Genomic DNA, 21,446 nt, shown 5'->3' on the forward strand with positions numbered 1-21,446 from the left:
CAATTCTTCAGAAGCTAAAGAAATCAACACGATGAACACAGGAAGATTTGTACACGAATGTTCATAGTGCCGTTGCTCTTTACCAAAGCCAAAAAAGTGAAACAACCCCCCAAATGTCCACCAGCTAATGAATGGCTAAATAAAATGGTAGATCCAGACCATGAATACTACTGACCATAAAAAGAAATGAAGTACTGATTTCCAGCACCAATGAACCTTGAAAACGTGAAGCTAAGTGAAAGAAGCCAGTCCCCAAAGGCCACGGATTGTATGATTGCATTTACATGAAATGGCCAGATTAGACAGTTCCATGGAAAGCAGATAGAGGCTGCGGAGTACATGGGTTTGCTCTGGCTCCCGCAGTGAACTATCAATGGGGCGCCTGGCTTCCCACAGAGCATGCGGCTCTTGATCTCTCGGGGTCATGAGTTTGAGCCCCACAACTGGTGTAGAGATTGTTTAAATAACTAAACCTAAACATCAAAGTGCCACAGACTGAGTGGCTTAAACAATAGAAATTTATTTTCTCACAGTTCCAGGGGCCAGAAGTCAGCGATCAGGTGGTTGAGAGGGTGGCTTCCTTCTGAGGCCTCTCTCCTTCGCTTGTAGAGGGCCTGTCTTTTTCCTGTGTCTTCACTTGGTCTTACATTGTGTGTCATGTCCTGATCTGTCACTAGTCAACCTGGATTAGGGCCCACCCTAATGACCTCACTTTACTTCGTTAGAGATGGTATCTCCAAGTACATCCCATCTGGGGGTTAAGAACTCAACATATGAGCCTGGGTTCTTCAATCAGTTAAGGATCTACCTCTGGCTCAGGTCGTGATCTCAGGGTCTTGGGATCAAGTCCCAGGTTGGGATCCCATGCTCCGGATCCCTGCTGATTTGCTTCTCTCTGCCTCTCACCCTGCTTGTGCCCTCTCTCTGTCAAGTAAATAAATAAAATCTTAAAATACACACACACACACACACACTCAGAGGAGTATCTGAGGTTTTAAAAACAACAACAAAAAAGAATTCAATTTATGAGCCTGGGTGGCTCAGTTGGTTAAATGTCTGACTCTTGATTTCGGCTCCAGTTGTGATCTCAGGACGGTGAGATTGAGCCCCGAGGACTGGACTCCGTCCTCAGCATGGAACGTGCTTGAGATTCTTTCTCTCCCTCTTCCTCTGCCCCTTCCCTGGGTCCATGTGTGCACACTCTCTCGCACCCTCTCCCTCTCTCTCAAATAACTAAATAAATCTTTAAAAATTAAAAAAAGAATTGGGGCACCTGGGTGGCTCAGCCAGTTAAGCATTTGCCTTCAGTTCAGGTCATGATCTTGGGGTCCTGGGATTGAGCCCTGCGTCGGGCTCGCTGCTTGGTGGGGAGCCTGCTTCTCTCTCTGCCTCTTTCCCTGCACATTCTTTCTCTTTCTCTCTCTCTCTCAAATAAATAAAGAGGATCTTTAAAAAGAGAATTCAGCATATGAATCAGGGAGAACACAATTCCACCATAACTGGGGGCATGGAGTGACTGGTCATCAGTATGGGCTTCTTTTTGACATGGTGAAAACGTTCTGGAATGAGTGGTGATCAATGCACAAATTTGTGAATGTACTAAAAACTGTCCACACTGAAAGGATGAACTTTGCCCCGGAGCAAGAAGGAGCCTGGTGTGCAGAGAGGAAGGAGAAAAATGGGGGAGGCGAGCTGATGGAGTTGGCGGGGCCCCATTACCCGGGCCTCTCAGTACTAGGAGCCCCCACATTTCAAGAGTCTCCTCCCTGAATAAGACACTGCCCTTCTCCACAGTGTCTGGCGTTAGAGCTCATTATTAGGGACCTTTCAAACTGGGGTGGGGATTGGGATTGGGACACTTCTTAACCCTTCAGGGATCAACTCCTGTCCCTGGTAGGCGGTGTGTCATGGAGCAGACGGACACAGCTTGGGATGACCCCCTGCTCTTCTACGTCCTCATCAACTAATAAGTCATCAGTTCCAGCAGTCCACTGCGGCGGGTAGTGGTACACTCTGGCCCAAAGTCACACTGTCCACACGGCTAATAAAAGGCAAAGTCAGCCTGGGTCCAGGGGCCCCGCTGTTCCCCACCACCCTGTGCTGCTCAAACAACCCCTGAGTCAGGGTTTATGAGGTCATGATTACCCTCATTTGACAGATGAGGAAACTGAGGCATGGAGGGGTGAATGACTTGGCTTGGGCCATACTGTGAGCTAGGACGAGATGTTGGGAATGGTGTGGGCATGCCTATGGATTAGAGCCGTCGGTGCCCAGCAAATCCCAGAATCAAAGCCGGAGGGAGGGTAGTTCTAGGAAGAGGGCTGTGATAGGGAGAGGCAGATCTCAGGGCTGGCCACCTGCCTCACTGCATCGCTGCTTCCTCCAGGCCCTCAGCCTGTCCCTGGAGGCGGCTCCTTGGCCAGACTGCCTGGAGGGCCCACTCTGCCAGGGAAGTTGGGGTCAGTGTCAGAGGAGCTGAAGAGACACCAAAGGGGGTGCCTGGGGAGCAGGGTGCCTGGATCCCTGGGCAGCCGCCTCCCAGCTTGGGGGTGGGTACAGCTGAGGCCCGCGTGACATTGTGGCTGACATTCCTCGGCGGCCACGTGGCCCCAACTGGCAGGGACAGCTGCAGACAGGGGCCGGACCAGCTTTGTTCCCAGGGTGGCGCCCGCTCTCCATCCAGGCCCTGCTCGGCTCCTGCCTGGTGCCGCTCTCCTTCCTGGGGCTCCGTGGGCAACTGGCACTGGGGTCCCTGCCATGAACGCCTAGAATCCCAGAGCCATCAGGGTCTCTCCGTCCTCCTGTGGCCCAGGGCTCTGGAAGGATGGGGCAGGACCAGACGAAGCAGCAGATTGAGAAGGGGCTCCAGCTGTACCAGTCTAACCAGACAGAGAAGGCACTGCACGTGTGGATGAAGGTGCTGGAGAAGAGCGCGGACCTCGTGGGGCGTTTCCGCGTGCTGGGCTGCCTGGTCACAGCACACTCGGAGATGGGCCGCTACAAGGAGATGCTGAAGGTGGGCCCAGGCTGCCTATCCCCAGGCTTCCGACCCTCCCTCCGCCTCAGACACCCCCTGCCCCCCAGGCTAGCCGCCCCACGGGGGCTCGGAGTCTAGTCGAACACCCTGCGGCCTTGAACTTGGCCCTTAGACTGAGGCAGAGCTTTTCCACTTCAGGGTTTGGCCATCTCCAGGCTGGGTCTGGCAGCTAGTTTCCAGCCTTCCCGTTTGGGATTCTGAGTTGGAGCCTGGGGCGGGTGCCTGGGCTCCAGGTTTGGGGGTGGGGGTAGAGGGTGGGTGGGTGGCCCAGGTAGGCTGAGACCGAAAGGTGAGGGCTATGGGTCTGAGTGTGGCTCCGAGTCTGGTGCATCCAGCCCGTGGCCAGAGAGCAGAGGACTCACCCGAGGCCTTGGCTGTGAGGCAGGGAGGAGGCCCTGGTGTGAAGCTCGGAGGCCGGGCTGACCGCCCCGCCCCCACCCGCGGGCAGTTCGCTGTGGTGCAGATCGACACCGCGCGGGAGCTGGAGGATGCTGACTTCCTTCTGGAGAGCTACCTGAACCTGGCGCGCAGCAACGAGAAGCTCTGTGAGTTCCACAAGACCATCTCCTACTGCAAGACCTGCCTCGGCCTGCCGGGCACCAGGGCCGGCGCCCAGCTCGGCGGCCAGGTCAGCCTGAGCATGGGCAATGCCTTCCTGGGCCTCAGCCTCTTCCAGAAGGCCCTGGAGAGCTTCGAGAAGGCCCTGCGCTATGCCCACAACAATGACGACGCCATGCTCGAGTGTCGCGTCTGCTGCAGCCTGGGCAGCTTCTACGCCCAGGTCAAGGTGGGCCCCGGGGCGCAGGGGCCGGGCGGGGGCAGGGGGCGGGCTCGGGTCCCCTGTCACCCTCTTGTGAGCCACGCTCCCCATTCAGGACCTTGCTCAGTCCTCCCATGCAGGACAGTCTGAGAAGGAAGGCTCACCCAGGAAGGTGGGGGCTTAGCAGGAAAGGCAGGGCCAGGATTCACACCTTGGTCTGTTTGCCTTCCTGGGGGAATGGGAGGCTCCTTGTGAGGACTGGCCATGAACCCATACTGCCCTGTGTCTGCTCTGTGGTCTTGACATCTCTCATCTCTGAACCGTGGTAGGGACATCTATAAAACCGGGGAGGATAGGGCCCACCCTCCAGCGCGGTTGTAAGGACTCATTCCTCAAGTATTTATTGACTGTTTGCTCTGTGCCGGGCTCCGTGGGCTTGGGATGCAAGCAATGAAGACAACAGCAAAGCCCTTGGCCTTGTGAAGCTTGCATTCCAGAAAAAGTCAAATAAACACAAATAGTACATCAATCATGCAACGGGCCAGAAAGTGCTTAAGAGAAAGGAAGGCGGAAAAGGAGGTGGAAGTGCGGAGAATGGGGTGTTGCAAATTTCAAATAAGGTGATTGGAAGGCCTCATAATGGAGCTATCAGTCTGATGACTGGAAGCACATGAGAGGGTTAACCGTGACAACAGCGAAAGCAAAACCCTGCCCTGGGTTGGGACGGTGTGGGGACATAGCTGGCCTGGTTCCAGGGACGGTGGAGGCCAGCATGGCTGCTACACGTGTGTGAGAAGGATGGAGCAGGTGGTGAGAACCAAGAGGTAAGGGGGGAGGGGAGAAGGCAGGTCGGGATGAACTGATGGCTCCAGGAACCCATGGCTTGTTTCTGGTCAAGTGCTTGTTCTCCTGGGACCCCTAGGCATCCAGGCTGTGCTTGACCCATGGGGCATGTTGGTGCCGGGCACACAGTAGATGCTTAATAAATCTTGGGGCCAATGGCTATTAAATGCTGATGAATCAGAGGTGGGGTACGAGGAAACGAAGCTCATCCCGGACCAGCCCGAGGATTTTGTTTTTAGCAACCAGACATAGGAAGAACCCACTCAGATTTGCTAGATGGGGGAAGGATGGGGTGTTTTAAAACCTTTTTTATTATGAAGACAATTAACTATACAGGAAAATCGAGAGAAGGATATACGGAGACTCCACAGCCCCACCACGTAGACTGAACAATGATTAATTACTATGATGCCATATTTGATTTATGCTTTTTAACTGAAGCGTTGTGACGGGAAATTATACACATCATGATATTTTACCCCAAAGTAGTTCAGTATGCATCTGTGAAAGAAAAAAAGAGAGACATTTTCTTATATAAGGACACTTTCTTACATAATCCCAATTATCTCTAGAGTTTCTCTGCTTATCCTGAAAACACGCCTCTACCCTTGGCTTCTGTAAATTGGAACACAGACCCGAGGCACGTGAGCAGTGAGCATTGTCTCCTAAGTCTATTCCAGTGGAAGATTTCTCCCTTCCCCTTCGTTTTCCAGGATTTGTCTAACATGGCAAACTGGCTGCCCTGTAACAGCTTTCATCTCGTCCCATCCATCCGCGAGGAGTCACGTGACTGTGAATTGTCTCTTTTCTTCCTCCCCTTTGCTCCCTTGCAAACTAGAGCTTAGTGACCAGGGGGGGTCACACCTTTTTGGTGAGAAGACTGTAAGCGTTGTTGCGTGTTTTATCACCTCCGGTAGCAGGGGGGCGACAACCCCATCCCTCTGTTTTAAGGTTAACGTTTTTTCCCTTTGTGACCAGCAGGTGAACTGGCGCAGAGCGGGGGGGGGGGGGGGGGGGGGGGGGGGGGGGGGGGGGGGGTGTGACGCTCTGGCCCCCTGGGAAAAAATTCAGTTCTGCGGCCACAGTTTCCATAATGGATTTAACATCCAGTGATGTTTCTTGCCTGAATTAGTTCTCTTATTTGAACTGAAAGGAAATGCCGATCTCAAAGTTCCACCTATCCTTCCACAGTTGTTGGGGTTTTCTCTAAGGAAGAACTCTCCCCTATCAGTTACGGCTAGTTGGCTCCTCTGAAAGGCAGTTCCTAGAGGAAAGATGGAATAAATACTTTTTCCTTTCCTTTAGTTCCTACTTTGATGAGGAGGAGTCAAAGTCATAGCTGCCTTCAGTGACCACACTCATTTGTTTTGCTTTTTGGAGTACTGTTATGAAATCCTGGATTTAAAAAAAATATGCAGTCTTCTTCAGTTAATAGCAATATTGTGCTTTGTGATGCTCAAATTATTGTGACTTTAGGTAATGGAATTCCTTCAATAAGGCTCCTGTGTCCTTTTGGAGAGACTTAATTTAAACACTGAAAGTGCTTTTGTTTTCTGGAACAATAAACTGTCCCAGGCTCAATTTGTATATTCCCTGCCCCAGACCTGGAATCAGTCATTTCTCTGGGTTGTATTTGGTGGGAAATTGTATTAAAGACCAAATGTGGGTTCTAAGGTGCTCATTGCTACTGGGTTGTGATGGCTTTGAAGTCTTTGTAGTTGCCAAGACCCCTGAAGTTTACGCTAATATTTGCAATTCAAATCTAATGTTTCAGGATTTTCCTTTATTTATTTATTTATTTATTTATTTATTTTTAAAGATTTTATTTATTTATTTGACAGAGAGAGAGAGATCACAAGTAGACAGAGAGGCAGGCAGAGAGAGAGAGAGAAAGAGAGAGAGAGAAGCAGGCTCCCCGCTGAGCAAAGAGCCCGATGTGGGGCTCGATCCCAGCACACTGACATCATGACCTGAGCCGAAGGCAGTGGCTTAATCCACTGAGCCACCCAGGCACCCCCTTAATTTATTTTAATCTGGACTCTCTTTGTCCTTAGACTGAAAATGTTGGCTTTTAGCAACACGACTGCATATTTATTTTATCCTACAAAATACACAAAATACTTCCCAAAGAGGGACGCCTGGGTGGCTCAGTTGGTTAAGCAGCTGCCTTCGGCTCAGGTCATGATCCCAGCGTCCTGGGATCGAGTCCCACATCGGGCTCCTTGCTCCGCGGGGAGCCTGCTTCTCCCTCTGACTCTGCCTTCCACTCTGTCTGCCTGTGCTCGCTCTTGCTCGCTCTCTTTCTGACAAATAAAACAAAACAAAACAAAACAAAACAAAAAACTTCCCAAAGATAATACCAATATTACTTTTTAAAAAAAGAGACAACTGAAGGAAGCTTAAGATTTCTTTGCCCTTCTTTTGTCTTTGTCAAATATCCCACTTTGGATGAACGTCCAAAGACATACATTCCAAGGTCATTTGAAATAATTATCTTTTTCTGTGTGGTTATAGTACTATAATGCAATATAATACTTTGTAATATAATAATATCTTATTTTAATGGTATATTGTATTATTATATTATAGTAATCCTATAATTAAACATTATCATAATTAATGAATTATGTTAATAATTCCATTTTCTATTTTTTGGCTTTTAAAAAAATTAAATTAAAAACTTCTGAAGCTGTAAAACACTTACATGCCTTCAAATTTAAAAGGTGCCCCATAAGGGACACTGGGCTGGCTTGGTTGGTGGAGCGTGGGACTCTTGATCTCAGGGTCATGAGGTCCTGCCCCATGTTGCGCACAATGGTTACTTACATAAATAAAACTTTAAAAAAAAGTACATAACAAAATTTGTGAGGAACAAGCCTTTGTTGGGGTTATCAAGAGTTCTCTTTTGGTCATATGAACTTGAAGATGCTTGTTAGATATGAAGTGAAAGATCAAATAGATTTCCCACGAGAAAGAGCAGAGCTATAGGGCTGTAGCTGAAGGGACATGAGGTTGATTTTGTTTTTTTTTTTTTAAGATTTTATTTATTTACTTGACAGACAGAGATCACAAGTAGGCAGAGAGGCAGGCAGAGAGAGAGAGAGGAGGAAGCAGGCTCCCTGCTGAGCAGAGAGCCCGACTCGGGGCTCGATGCGGGGCTCAATCCCAGGACGCTGGGATCAGGACCTGAGCCAAAGGCAGAGGCTTTAACCCACTGAGCCACCCAGGCGCCCCTGATTTTTTTTTTTTTTTTAATGAGGTAAGAAATGGCAGAATGCATTTGTACAACGATGGGAGTGATTGAGTCGAAAGAGATGGAGGCTTGGTTCCAAAGCCCCGTGGAGGAACTCACTTCTGTAGGAGCCGGGGTCCTTCTCTAGAGTGGCAGGAAGGAGACAGAGTGGTCCATCTCGAGGATTTGGTGGAGAAGGGAGTCCTCTCTGACTTTCTTCTGTTTTCCCTGTGGAGTATGAAGCATGGGCTTTAGCTGATAACAGACAGGTAGAAAGAGTACTTGGAGGTTTGAGGAGAAAGAAAGGATGATTTCACTGCCTCAGTGAGTCTGTTCCACGTTCTTCGGCGCCGACGGCGCTGGCAAGCGGGCACTGAGCCGTTGGTGAGCACCCGCTGCCGCGTACTGGAGGGCAAACACGAGTGGGGGGCCCGGTACTCCCCCTTTGTGTGAGAGGAGACGCCAGCTGTATTTGTGCCTTCTCACTCATTCTTTCATTCAACAAATATCTGTTGTGCTAAGAACTAAGTGCCAAGAACTGTGCTAGGCTCTTGGGATGCGTCCGCAAACAGATGAGAATTCCTCCGTTCGTGGAGCGCACACCTTTCCGGTGGCCGTTCCCTCTGCCTGGACCACTCGCTCCTGGGAGCCCGAGTGAGTGAGTGAACACCAGCGGGGCCTCTGAGCTGATGGAGAAGGCAGGCCCTAGAGCCCTGGACTTCAGGGCAGCTCCTGCCATTCAGTGTGCCCCATTCTTGTCCCACCTCCTCCCTGTGTCCCCCGCAGGACTACGAGAAAGCCCTGTTCTTCCCCTGCAAGGCCGCAGAGCTCGTTAGCGACTACGGCAAAGGCTGGAGCCTCAAGTACCGGGCCATGAGCCAGTACCACATGGCCGTGGCCTACCGCCTGCTGGGCCACCTGGGCAGCGCCATGGAGTGTTGTGAGGTGGGGCAGGAGGGAAGATGGGCAGGTGGAGGGTGGCGGTGTGGGCTAGGCTGTCCCCCTTCCCCATTAGCCTCTCAGGGCCCCAAGATCTCCCCTTGACCCCCTTCTCCATGAGTCCCTGGAGGATGCGTTTGTTCTAATTACCCTCCACCCCCCACCCCTGCCTCTGGCTGCAAAAGTTCACTCCCTTCCAGTCCATTCTCAGGGGAGGGAGTTTCCCTCTGCCCTCCCCGGACACATCCCCTCTGTGGGGCACTTTAAGCAGGAGAGCCGGTCTCTGGAGTGCCACAGACCTGGGTTCAAATCCTGTGTTGCAACTTACCAGGCAGGTGCCCTCGATCGAGTCATCTCTGTCCACTTCCCTGGATGTTGTGAGGCCTCAGTGGGGCTGTAAGTGGGGCCACAGTACCGTGCTAGGTGTACTGGGCCCCAAGGATGTTGGCGATCCTTGGGCTGCCCTGTCAGAGGGGCCCACTGAATGATGACACCCCAGCGTTATGGGGGCAGGTGTGCAGGCCTGAGCCTCCAGCCTCCCTTCACAGGAATCTATGAAGATTGCTCTACAGCACGGGGACCGGCCACTACAGGCGCTCTGCCTACTCTGCTTTGCTGACATCCACCGGAGCCGCGGGGACCTGGAGGTGAGTTCCCTGGGGTGCACAGGGAGGGGTGGCAGGCCTGGCCCAGTCTGACTGCACCCTCCCCCTGGCTGTGCAGACAGCCTTCCCCAGGTACGACTCCGCCATGAGCATCATGACTGAGATTGGAAACCGCCTGGGACAGGTGCAGGTGCTGCTGGGCATGGCCAAATGCTGGATAGCCAGGAAGGCGCTGGACAAGGTGAGGCGGGCCCGTTTCCTGCAGCCCCTGGCTCTCCCCAGTGCTCCCATTTGGAGCCAGTAGGTCAGCCTACAATCTGTGGGGCTGGTCCTGGGCAGGACTCTTTCAGAGATTTTGTCTAACATCAGCCTCACCTGAATCCCATGAGGTGAGTCCATTCCAAGTTATTTTCCAGACTCAGAGAAGTCCCATGATGTGCCCAGACCCACAGCTAGCAAAGGGCCAGAGCTGGGTTGCAACTCAGGATGTTTTAACGGCTTTCACGATTTCACGACACTCAGTAAGACAGGAATATTCTTCCCATTCTGTATCTGAGTAAACTGAGGCAGCAGGTAACTTGACCACACAGCTCTGTGACTGGGCTCCAGCCTGCTTTTGCTACGTTCATACGCAGGGCAGCCGGCCAGCGATGCTGCCCTCCCTAGGCCTGCCCCTCTCGGCCCCTTCCTTTCCTGGGAGCCAAGGCCTCTGTTAGACAGCTCTGCCTGCAGCCCTGGCCTGTGCTTGCCTTTCAGGCTCTGGATGCCATCGAGAAAGCCCAGGACCTGGCTGAGGAAGTGGGGAACAAGGTCAGACCTGATTCTGTCTCCTGGGTCTGGAATCAAGAACCCAATGGGACCTGGGGTGTGGGGAGAGGGCTTCCCTGAACCCTTCTGGATCTCCAGGAGATGCCCCCAACCCATTCACAGACCCTGGCTGTTTCTCGTTCACACACAGAGCACTTTAGAGGGCAGGGAAGAATTCCACAGCTCAGAGGACATCAGAATTCCTCAGAGCTTCTTGGTGGTCATTAAAACCTCCAGCAGTGGGTCTGCTAAGAGCTGGGCACACACAGGCTCTTCTAGGTATTGGTCCCACTCTTCACTGTCTACCAGCAAGGTGGGCACTCCAAGCCACATTTTACAGGTAGGGAAATTGAGGCTCAGGGAAGGTGCTCCAGGTCCCACACTTTGTACCTGGTCTGTCTTAACTCTTAAGTCTGTGCTCCTCCTGTAGTATATGTGGCCTCTCGAATTTAATGATTGTATCCAAACCTTTAAATGTTGAAAACAGGCTCAGTATCTAAAAGATACGAATTTCTTTGAGATCTGGTGCAGAGCCCAACTAAAATGCCAAAGATCTTTGTTTTTGGATAGGATATAGCAACTCAGTTTTACCCAAGTATCTCAGGTCGGTCAGAAATGCTGACCTGATGTGTGTATTTAATTAACAAAAACAGGAGAGCAGATGGAGTCAATGCAGCAGATCTGGTCAATAAAGTCCTTCATAAACATGGGGTTCCTGGCGAGTTCTAAGGGTTTGGACCTCCTGCCTCACCCATCCCGTCATTCTGCACAAGGGGAAACCGAGGCCGGGAGAGGGCAGGACTGGTTTCCTAGGCCCATCCGAGAGGCAAGAAGGCCGCCGGGACCAGACCCTGTGTGTCCTGACCACTGGGTGGGGCCCCGGGGACAGCTTCTCGGGCCGGGCAAGGGGGTGGTGCTCACCAGTACTGACCTGGTCCCCGCTGGCCCCAGCTGAGCCAGCTCAAGCTGCACTGCCTGAGCGAGAGCATCTGCCGCAGCAAGGGGCTGCAGCGCGAGCTGCGGGCGCACGTGGTGCGCTTCCACGAGTGCGTGGAGGAGACCGAGCTCTACTGCGGCCTGTGCGGTGAGTCCATCGGTGAGAGGAATAGCCGGCTGCAGGCCCTGCCGTGTTCCCACATCTTCCACCTCAGGTGAGGGCTCCCGGCCGGTGGGCAGGGGGCACCGACGGTATCTTTGGGGTATGCTGGGGCCCCCGCTGGCCTGACCACAGTAGTAACACTGAATGTAGCCCCCTCTGCGTTCCAAGCGTGTTCTAAAAGTAATAACTCATTGAATCCTTCCAGCAGCCCTAGGGGGTGGCCATCACGATTCTCCCCAGAGAGAATTCAGAGAGGCCTCTCAAAGGCCACGGGACTCACACACCCAAGGCTAGACCTGCCTCAGGGCTGTGACAGCTACTGGCCTCCATGCTGACCTCCTGACTACTGACTTCCTGGAAGCCTCAGGACTGAGTGCCAGGGGCAAGCAGGGCCACCAGGAGGAGCCTGGGGGCCGTCCCAGCTCCTGCAGAGGGGAGGGAAGGAGAGAGAGCCCAGGCCCAGGACAGAAGCCTGGGTTCAGTGAATGGACAGAACTCCTTTGCCTCCCAAGGTGCCTGCAGAACAACGGGACACGGAGCTGCCCCAACTGCCGCCGCTCCTCCATGAAGCCTGGCTTTGTGTGAATCCCACAAGCAGCCTTGGGCTTCTGCCTCATCTCTCCCTGCTCCTTGTCCATCATCCTGCTGGAGGCCCCTGACTGGTCACACCTTAGACCCTGTTTAGCCCTGGGCAGCGGCCTCCTCCAACCTGCCAGGGTCCAGGGCCTGCCCACTGTTGCTCCTCCAGGCTCGGCTGCCCTCTCTGCCTCTTTGTACTTTGCTCTTTATAGAAAAATAAACTGTTTGTACCTGAGCCCAGCGATTCTGACTCTTTTTGTGGGTGTGCTGGGGCAGTGCAGACAGGACAGCTTCTTCCTCATCCAATCTTCTTGATTCCCGTCAGACAGCTCTGACAAGTGTGAATTTGGGGTCAGCAGCTTCTGGGAGGACTCACTGAATAACCTTGGGCAAGTCACTTAACCTTTAGCAAATGCTGTCATTTGAAGAAATTTCTGCTTTCAACTGCTTCCAAGAAAACCACTAGACAGGGGCACCTGGGTGGCTCAGTGGGTTAAAACTTCTGCCTTTGGCTCAGGTCATGATCCCAGGGTCCTGTGATCCAGCCCCACATCGGGCTCTCTGCTTGGCAGGGAGCCTGCTTCCTCCTCTCTCTCTGCCTGCCTCTCTGCCTACTTGTGATCTCTGTCTGTCAAATAAATAAAATCTTTAAAAAAAAGAAAGAAAGAAAGAAAGAAAGACAACCACTAGACAGATTCCCACCAAGTTTAGGGGTTCTTTGTGAAGGCTTGGCTGAAAATATATGTCATGTGGCTTACATGAAGTTCATTTTAGGGGTTCCCTGGGTCTTGCCTTAGAATCATAAGCAGAGATCCTCCAGAGCAATGGGACACAGATACAACAAAAATTAGTCTTATATGACCCAAAGATCTGCCCTAAGCCTTGAGATGACAAGAAACGATTACAGATGTGAGTCATAATGTTTTTTAATTGTAGAGGTTGTTGTCAATTCCGTTCTTCCCACGTGGGCAGTTCTGGGGCACCTGCTCAGAAGTTAACAGAAGCAGCGATTTCTCTTTAAAACTGGTTAATGATTCTCTCTGGTAACCTTGGACATGCCTTTTTTTTTGGCTCTCTGCACACGGCTGGCGTATGTTGTCTATGGTTTGTGAGGCTGAGCCAGCTCCCGAATCACCGAATTCCTAGTTGCACCAGATTCTGAGGTCGAATCATCCTCTTGCAAAGCGCCCTTTCAGGTGCTGGCTAGATTAAGACTACATTTCCCAAGGGCCCTCGAGGTCCCATCCCTTCCTCCCTTCCGGTTTTGCATCCAGGCTCCGCCCACTGCGCGCCCCGACCAATAATAGCAAATCCACCTGTCCCTCCCGGCTTAAAACAGGACGTGGGTGGTTACGTTTCAAGAGTAGGGGGGGAGTGGGGGGGCGGGTCCTGTGTCCCGGGTTTTGTCTTTTGAATCGGAGAAGCAGATTCGTTGCGGTAGTGGCGGCGGGAACTAATTCAGTCAGGAGTGAGGAATTGGAGAGAGAGTCTGTCCCTGGTCAGGAGCAGGCGTTCGGAAAGATAGTATTAATCTCTGGCTGAAATATCTGTCTAGTACTATTTTCGGTCTTTTCCTTCACGATATGAATCTGCTGCCTAAACTCTAGAGTCCAGTGACTCGGCAGGAGAAGATGGCGACCGTGTGGGATGAGGCTGAGGTACGCGCTGGGAGAGTTGGGGGTCCTGGAGCCGGGGCCAGCGGGAAGACGCCTTTGGTGGGAGGGTGGGAAGTGGCTGGGGTTGGGGGGGGGGGTCAAGGTCTGGCCTGGTCCCGGGGTCGGGGCCGCTTGGGATATGGGCAAGGGTCTCGACTCCTTCATTTTGGTTTTATGGGCGGGGAAGCAGAGGCTGTGAGTGGGATCTGAGGATGCAGAATCCCCGACCTGAGTTAAATGTGTATGTGTATGTGTGTATATGTATAAATATGTATATGTGTGTATGTGCGCGCGTGTGTGTATGTATGTATGTGTATAAATTTTTTTTTTCTTTTTAAACAGCAAGATGGAATCGGGGAGGAGGTGCTCAAGATGTCCACAGAAGAGATTATCCAGCGCACGCGGCTGCTGGACAGTGAGATCAAGGTGGGCTCACAGACCCAGTGGCCGGCAGCGAAGCCCCCACAGGGCAGGCCCTGGAGATCCCAGTGGCTTCTTTCATATTCTCGGCCTTCCCGGGAAGACATAGGGCCCGCAGATTAGAAAAAGAGGACAAACTAAGCCTTAAGAGAGACCCGAAGAGAGAGAGGATGGTGGAAGGGCAGGTCTGAGAGGATTCATCGGACTGCCTTTTCCGGCAGAGGTGTTTAAATATTCCTCTTGAGAACCTTTTAGAAAGTCCTCATTTATAGATGGGGAAACAGAGGTTGTTGTTGTGGTGAAGTACCCAGGCCTTAATTAGAAGCAGAAGCTAATACCTGTATTTGCTTGATTCGGGGCCCTGCTCTTTTCCCTCTGCTACAACTACTTCAGGAGGTTTCCAGACTGGCCCGTTTTACCCTCTGCTGGAGGTGGGCACAGTCAGGTTCACTCTTCAGAGAGCCTTAGAGCTGAGTGAATGGATGCGGGAAGGTGCCCTGGGCAGCCTGGGCCTCACCCGTTACAGGGCCCTCGGATAAGCTGAGCCAAGGCTGAACATTTGCTTCCACTCGCCCTCATCCCAGATCATGAAGAGTGAAGTACTGCGAGTTACCCACGAACTCCAAGCCATGAAGGACAAGATCAAAGAGAACAGTGAGAAAATCAAAGTGAACAAGACCCTGCCATACCTGGTGTCCAACGTTATCGAGGTGTGTGTGTATGTGGAGGGGAAGAGAAAGGGTCAGCCGAGCTTGGAGGCAGCCTGCTATGGGGCCATTGGAAAAAGAGTGGGTGGAAGTTTTGAGGCCCACGTTGCATGTTAGAACTCACCTCCAGGGGCCACCTCCCTAGTTTGCATTTCTAGGGTGCTATACGCGTGTGCGCGCGCGCACACACACACACATAGATACCCTGCAGAGGCTTCAGAAACACATGTTTCCTCTTTACTTGGGGGATAGAGAGCTCTTGGGGGCAGAAAAGCAACACCTAAAGGGTTCTTATCAGTCCCCTGGCTTTTAGCCACACTTTTGCTGGGGTTGGGGCTAGTCTGCGGAAGGGGATAGATTGTCTTGGCCTGGGAAATGCTAGGCCCTGAGGAGTTCAGGGGGCTGAGCAGGGCTTCTTGACTGAGCTTTTTCCCTTCCCAGCTTCTAGATGTTGATCCCAATGACCAAGAAGAGGATGGTGCCAATATTGACCTGGATTCCCAGAGGAAGGGTAAATGTGCAGTGATCAAAACCTCTACACGGCAGGTGAGGCTAGCTCAGGGATAGAACTAAGGAGGGTGAGGGGTGGATGTGGGAAAGGACTAGGGTGCTTTATTGAGGGCAGTAACCGAGATTGAGCCTAGAATTTTTCCTACAGACATACTTCTTGCCCGTGATTGGGTTGGTGGATGCTGAAAAGCTAAAGCCAGGAGACTTGGTGGTGAGTGGTGTTCCTCAGCCTGGGCAGGGCTTATCCAGTGAGGTTTCTCCCATTGGCTTGTTGAGCCTCTGCCTCAGGCGCAGGTCACTGTTGGCCCTGAATCTTGGCAGAGAGCCCAGCGAGTCCGAGCTCGTCAGCTTGCTCTTTGGTTCTTGTCTTTCCTAGTCCTGTATTTTCTTTCACTCTACAGACATCTGCCACCCAGCCAGTTAGTTAGGTCTTGAGCTGGGACAAACCTGAAGGCTTCCGTGCTCTGTCCCCAGGGTGTGAACAAAGACTCCTATCTGATCCTGGAGACCCTGCCCACAGAGTATGACTCTCGGGTGAAGGCCATGGAGGTGGATGAGAGGCCCACAGAACAATATAGTGACATCGGGGGCCTGGACAAGCAGATTCAGGAGGTGAGGGAGTCCGTGGTTGTTAGTAGCAGCCTCGCCCGCCTTTTGTGTTTTTCTTCTTCACTGACTTATTGCCAACATGCCTCTTATAGCATCCCAGGGAGGTAAGGAGGGTGCCATGCAACAGTTTAGGAGACGGAGGTCCAGAGAGATTAAGTGAGTTGTTGAAGGTCACAGAGTTTTAGGACCAGAGTCAGGACTGGAACTCAGGCTCCTGGTTCTTACTCTGGTGCCTCTCAACCATATCCTGCTGTTCCTGGAGCAGCCGTAGCCAGCCTTCGTGGGAGTGAACATTCTGTGTCCTTCTGACGCAGGGGAAGGAGAGGCAATGTCCCTGAATTGGCATTAGGAGGGTTGAGGGTTGGGGTTGAAGTCATTAAGTGTCAGGCTGTAGGAGCCCTCCAGACTTCACTGTCCTCACCCAGGACTTCTTCCTGGCAGCTGGTAGAGGCCATTGTCCTGCCAATGAACCACAAGGAGAAGTTTGAGAACTTGGGGATCCAGCCTCCAAAAGGGGTGTTGATGTATGGCCCCCCAGGTACGGGGAAGACCCTGCTGGCTCGGGCCTGTGCTGCACAGACCAAGGTAAGTGCTTTGGGGGCGAATGAAGAAGGAAAGGTCAGAAGCTAAAGCTCTACCAAGTGGGCTCAGAGGGACCTCTCTTAGTGCCTTTGGCCTGACTCTGGTCACCATGCCCCCTCACCAGGCTACATTCCTGAAGTTGGCTGGCCCCCAGCTGGTACAGATGTTCATTGGGGATGGTGCCAAGCTGGTCCGGGATGCCTTTGCCCTGGCCAAGGAGAAAGCTCCGTCCATTATCTTCATCGATGAGCTGGATGCCATCGGCACTAAGCGGTAAGGGGGTGCTGAGTGCCACAGAGGAGATTGTTGTAAATTCCAGCTATTTCCCACCCCGTTCGCTCCTTCCCCTGGAATAGTGGCAGCAGCTCTGCTCTTGTGGTTTTAAGTCCCGGATTCTGTTCTAACTAGCTTCCTTGCTTTTTCCCTGACCATTCATTCTCCTCACGGCTGCCAGCATGTTCCTTTCATACCTGCTTGCTTTCCTCACGGGTACTCACACTCCCTCCCACAAACTTCCTACTTGAAACCCTTCATGGGCCCCTACTGCTTCTTGGGATCATTGCTGTACTTAGCATGGCCTGCCTAGTCCCCTGTGTGGCTCTCCCTGCTCCCCTCCACTTCATCCTGGACCTGTCCCCACCCCAACTTCTTCCCAGTATCCATTTGGTTTATTTATTTATTTTTTTAAAAGATTTTTTATTTATTTATTAAGGCCATTTGTTAGAGGGAGAGAGCGAGCGAGCAGTTGAGCACATGAGGTGGGGTGGGGCAGAGGGGAAAGGAGAAGAGGAGGGTAAGAATCCCAAGTAGACCCCACCCCTGAATGCAGAGCAGGAGGTGGGGCTCAACCTCATGACCCTGAGATTATGACCGGAGCCAAAACTGAGGGTTGGACACTTAACCAACTGTGCCACCCAGACGCCCCAGCATCCCTTTGGTTTATAGGTCCCCTCCATAATCAGTGTCCATCTGGTCCTGGTGAGAGAGATTTTGCACCTGTTGTTCCTTTTCTAGAACGTACTTTTCCCATTCTTTATTGGTTGCCTGGCCTGTGTTCTCAGGCTGAGGGATACTTCTCAGGGATGCCTGCCTGGGCTCCCACTTACGGTCCAAGTCTGGATCCCGTATTTCTAAGCTTTAGTTTGCAGTGGCACATGCATAGGGGGATAGCCCGGGCTGTGGCTGGTTTTGCTAACTGTTTTATCCTCAGCCTGGCTGATCCCAGGAGCCTCTCCAGTCTCTGACACCTGTTCTGTGTCAGTCCTGGGCTGGGGGCCCCAGGTTGAGCGAGACCTTTCCCTGTCCTGGACAGTTGGGTTAGGCTTTTGGTGGCTGGAGAAGGGGAAGGCTCTGGCCAAGTTGTGGCCTCACCAGTGTCTCGGGCTTCTTGTGTGCCCCAGCTTTGACAGTGAGAAGGCTGGAGACCGGGAGGTGCAGAGGACGATGTTGGAACTTCTGAACCAGCTGGATGGGTTCCAACCCAACACTCAAGTAAAGGTGAGTATCATCATCACAGATTAAGAAAGCGGAGTTTAGAGGGAAGGGCACCTTCTCAGTTACCCAGCTAGTGCAGCTAGAATTACAATTGAGATTGTTTTTTAACACTTGCTGTTTGATCTGGACCCTGGGCTGCCTGTCCGCCTGTCGTGGCCTTGACGGTTGTCTGTCTGGGAGCCCCATCTTCCTCATTTCATGTTGCGCTTCTCCCCTTGCTCAGGTGATTGCAGCCACCAACAGGGTGGATATCCTGGACCCCGCACTGCTCCGCTCAGGCCGTCTGGACCGGAAGATTGAATTCCCGATGCCCAATGAGGAGGCCCGGGCCAGAATCATGCAGATCCACTCCCGCAAGATGAACGTCAGGTGAGCAAGGACATGAGCAAGGCGCTGAGACCTGAAGGGGCAGCAGCGGAGCGCCCTCTGTTGCTTTTCGTACTGTGCATCCCCATCCCCTGGTCTCTGCCCACCCCTTCTCCTCTCCCTGTCCACACAGAACTAATCTACATGCCACCTCCGTTTCTCCCCAGAAGCCTGAGGTAGAGTCTTGCTGGGGTCCAGGCCCTGATTCTGGGTGCTCCGCTCCTTAGAATCACCCTGCCCCTTCCTCCCCCATGGGAGGCCCTCAGTTTCCTTGACTCCTCCACCCCAGCAGATGAGCACAGCCCAGCATGGGTCTGGGGAGTCCAGCCAGGGGCCAGATGGAATCTGGATTCAGATCTGTGTGACCTCCAGTAGGTGGTATTACCTGTTGAAGCCCGAGTTTTCTTGTCTGGTGCTTAGGGTTAATGCCACTGACCTTGTGGGGTTGTGGCACCATCAAGGGAAGTGCTTGGCACATGAGAGCAAGGCAGCTCTGTGCTGATGCAGGGCCTGTGCTCCTCGAAAGAAGGGGAGACAGCCATCTTCTTGCTCCCCCGCTCCAGGCTGAATCAGTCCCTGGCATCTTAGGTGCAGATTTCCAGAAGGCTAGAGCTCAAGAGACACAAAAATAACCTGGCGTCTGCCCTTCGTCCTTGTACTGAGAAGGGAACAAGGCATAGCGGGGAAGGGGGTATTAGCCAAAGTCCTAGGGCAAGTGGACTTCCTGCTGATGGGGAGTCTGGGCGGACGTCGTCTCCCACTGCTCCCCGTAACTATAAGTAACTTGAGTCCTGTGGGGTTCTTTCTCCCCCTCCCCCCACCCCTCAGTCCCGATGTGAACTATGAGGAACTGGCCCGCTGTACGGATGACTTCAATGGTGCCCAGTGCAAGGCCGTGTGCGTGGAGGCGGTGAGTTATGGTGTGAGGGAGTGGGTTACTTCATGCCTTCTTGCCCCTCTTCGCTGAACAGGATGGGGCATTTGGCTGGTGGAGACTGCTGGTTGGGGGGAAGAGGCTCAGAGGGCCGAGGCCTCTGGGAGCCGGGCCAGGGGTGCAGGAAGGCACCCTAGAGCCTGTCTGTCCTTGGTGCAGGGCATGATCGCACTGCGCAGGGGCGCCACGGAACTCACGCATGAGGACTACATGGAGGGCATCCTGGAGGTGCAGGCCAAGAAGAAAGCCAACCTGCAGTACTATGCCTAGGAGGTTGCCCACCACACCTGCTCCCTGGTCTGGTGCTGTTAAAATTCATAATAAAAGATGGTTTCAGGTCCCTGCCACCTGTCTGTTGTACCTTGCCTGGCTGCAAGAGTGGGACCTGTGCAGGAGGCTCCCTCCCCAAGTGCTGCTGCCTGGAAACCCCTGAAACCACTGTGGGCCTCAAAGCAGTTGTCGGGCGAGGCCCTCCGGGCAAGATGGGCGCGTGTTACAGCTGCTGCCTGGCGTCTTCCAGCCTCCCGCCACCGTGTCCTGGCCAGACCCTTTCCTGCTCCCTGCCCCACCCCTCTGCTTTAGAGGTCCCGGTCCCTGCAGCTCCAGAACCAGGAATAGAAGCCAGCCTTTCCCCTTTTTGCATTTTTGGTCCCCTCTTCCTTGGTTCCCTGTAAAGCCTGGGTTTTTGCTCCTTGAAATTCCTCCTGTTTCCTGGCCCCTGAGCCTCCTGTTTCTCCACGTGTTCCCATTAGTTCTCTTGGCTCATTTCCTTCTGAGAAATGAACCTTGAGCAAGAGCACTGAGAGCCCTTCTGAGCCTAACCTTTGGTCACGGTGTGTTCTCCCCCCGCTCCCCCCAGTTCCGCCGTCAGCCCCACTCTAAATCAGGCCCCATGTCCTGTCTCCTTGAGGATCTCCTTGGTCCTCTCTGTCTACTCAACTTTCCAGTTCCGCCCCACCCCCCAACATCGTAGCTGGCATCGTGTGGTTCACTGAGGGCCTGTTCTGGGCCCCATGCCCGACGGATCTGTGCATAATTTGGTCCTGTCATTCCAATAGCCCCCATCGGGGTACCCATTTCCAAGATGTGTGTGAGCAGCTGGGCTACTATTGCTCTTAGGTGGCCTAGCTGGGATTTAAACCCAGGACAGTAAAACACGTCTGGGTTCCATGTCTGTGCTCTTAGCAGCAGCTTTCGTGGGCCAGGGAACGCCTTCTAGAGTAAAAGACCCTCAGAACTCTTGTCAGCTCTTACATGCCCCCCTAACAAAAGCCCCTCTGCAGTTTTTCCTGCCTTCTCCCCAAGTGGACATGCACAATGAGCTACTGACCAAAACAGCCTATCTGGAGGGCTTGGCTGCTGGCTAGCTTTCCAACCCAGGAGTCCTGTCACCTCCGGACTGCCTTCTAGAGTGTTCTGCTGCTCACAGGGGCAGACCCCTGGGAAATCCCGTTGACTTCCATGCCCTGCCCAAGGCACTCCCAGCACAACCTCCAAGAGCTTCTGGTTTCTGTCCCCTTGGTGGGGATAGACCTGGCCGCTGTTGCTTCTGTGTTTTCTGTTCCCCGCCTGACCAGTCAGGGCATGTGCCTCCTGGCCACGGCACTGCAGTGAGCCCAGTCCCTGCGTCCCACCAGCTTCTTCATAAATGGCCTCACTGCCTCTCCTGGGCATGCCGAGCCCTGTGATTGCCTGTGTACCTGTCACCTGGAAGGGCTCAACATAGGTAAGAGCCCCAGTGCCACCCCAGAGAGGTGGGGGTCGGGGACAGCCCTGGATTCCTTCTTTGGCACCATCAGGCCTGGGCTTCCCAGACCTTGGACTGTCACAGCCAGGTGGGGCGGCTCCCTTTTCGCCGACAAGCCGGCGGGTCGGAGCCAGGCACTCCCAGCTGAGCATGCCGCTTAGTGGGGCTCCAGGACGGACCGATGGACAGTTCTTATCCTGTGGGCTCCTGAAGGCCGGCTGGCCAGCCTGGTTGACTCAGCACAGTGGGATCCCACTATTCCCTCCCCGCTTTCCTGGGCTAGCCCTGTGGGGGAGCAGCAGCCTTGACATTCAGAGGAAGTGAGAATCCGTAGAGTAAGAAGAACCCCATGATCTTTTCAATTTCATTGAAGCAAAGCTGGAGATGACTTGGTGAATAGACCTCCCTTCCTCCATTTACTTGGGACAGGCTGGGGAGAAGCCCCTGGCTCTTAAGTTTGTAAAAAGAGGACGACCACCCCGGGGGTGATGTCGGCTACGGTGGCACGGTGCCCAGCTTGT

The 21,446-nt window shown here is 53.2% G+C and overlaps 2 protein-coding genes across 2 annotated transcripts; both read left to right on the forward strand.

The window, feature by feature from the left end:
• The first annotated feature begins 2,217 nt into the window (after window positions 1-2,217).
• RAPSN (receptor associated protein of the synapse) lies at window positions 2,218-12,135 on the forward strand. The gene is made up of 8 exons (XM_004763052.3): window positions 2,218-3,016; window positions 3,486-3,824; window positions 8,659-8,817; window positions 9,360-9,458; window positions 9,535-9,657; window positions 10,173-10,226; window positions 11,175-11,374; window positions 11,835-12,135. Exons 1-8 carry the CDS (start codon window positions 2,825-2,827, stop codon window positions 11,905-11,907), a joined length of 1,239 nt encoding a protein of 412 aa, XP_004763109.1. The 5' UTR covers window positions 2,218-2,824; the 3' UTR covers window positions 11,908-12,135.
• A 1,263-nt stretch (window positions 12,136-13,398) lies between these two features.
• On the forward strand, window positions 13,399-19,525 carry PSMC3 (proteasome 26S subunit, ATPase 3). Its single transcript, XM_004828365.3, has 12 exons — window positions 13,399-13,559; window positions 13,899-13,982; window positions 14,561-14,686; window positions 15,125-15,229; window positions 15,342-15,404; window positions 15,668-15,805; window positions 16,244-16,387; window positions 16,509-16,657; window positions 17,785-17,881; window positions 18,102-18,247; window positions 19,073-19,154; window positions 19,338-19,525. Exons 1-12 carry the CDS (start codon window positions 13,533-13,535, stop codon window positions 19,446-19,448), a joined length of 1,272 nt encoding a protein of 423 aa, XP_004828422.2. The 5' UTR covers window positions 13,399-13,532; the 3' UTR covers window positions 19,449-19,525.
• Window positions 19,526-21,446: the final 1,921 nt, after the last annotated feature.

The sequence above is a fragment of the Mustela putorius genome, unplaced genomic scaffold (genome assembly GCF_011764305.1).
Source record: "Mustela putorius furo isolate JIRA1106 unplaced genomic scaffold, ASM1176430v1.1 tig00003859_pilon_pilon_pilon, whole genome shotgun sequence".
NCBI lineage: Eukaryota > Metazoa > Chordata > Mammalia > Carnivora > Mustelidae > Mustela > Mustela putorius.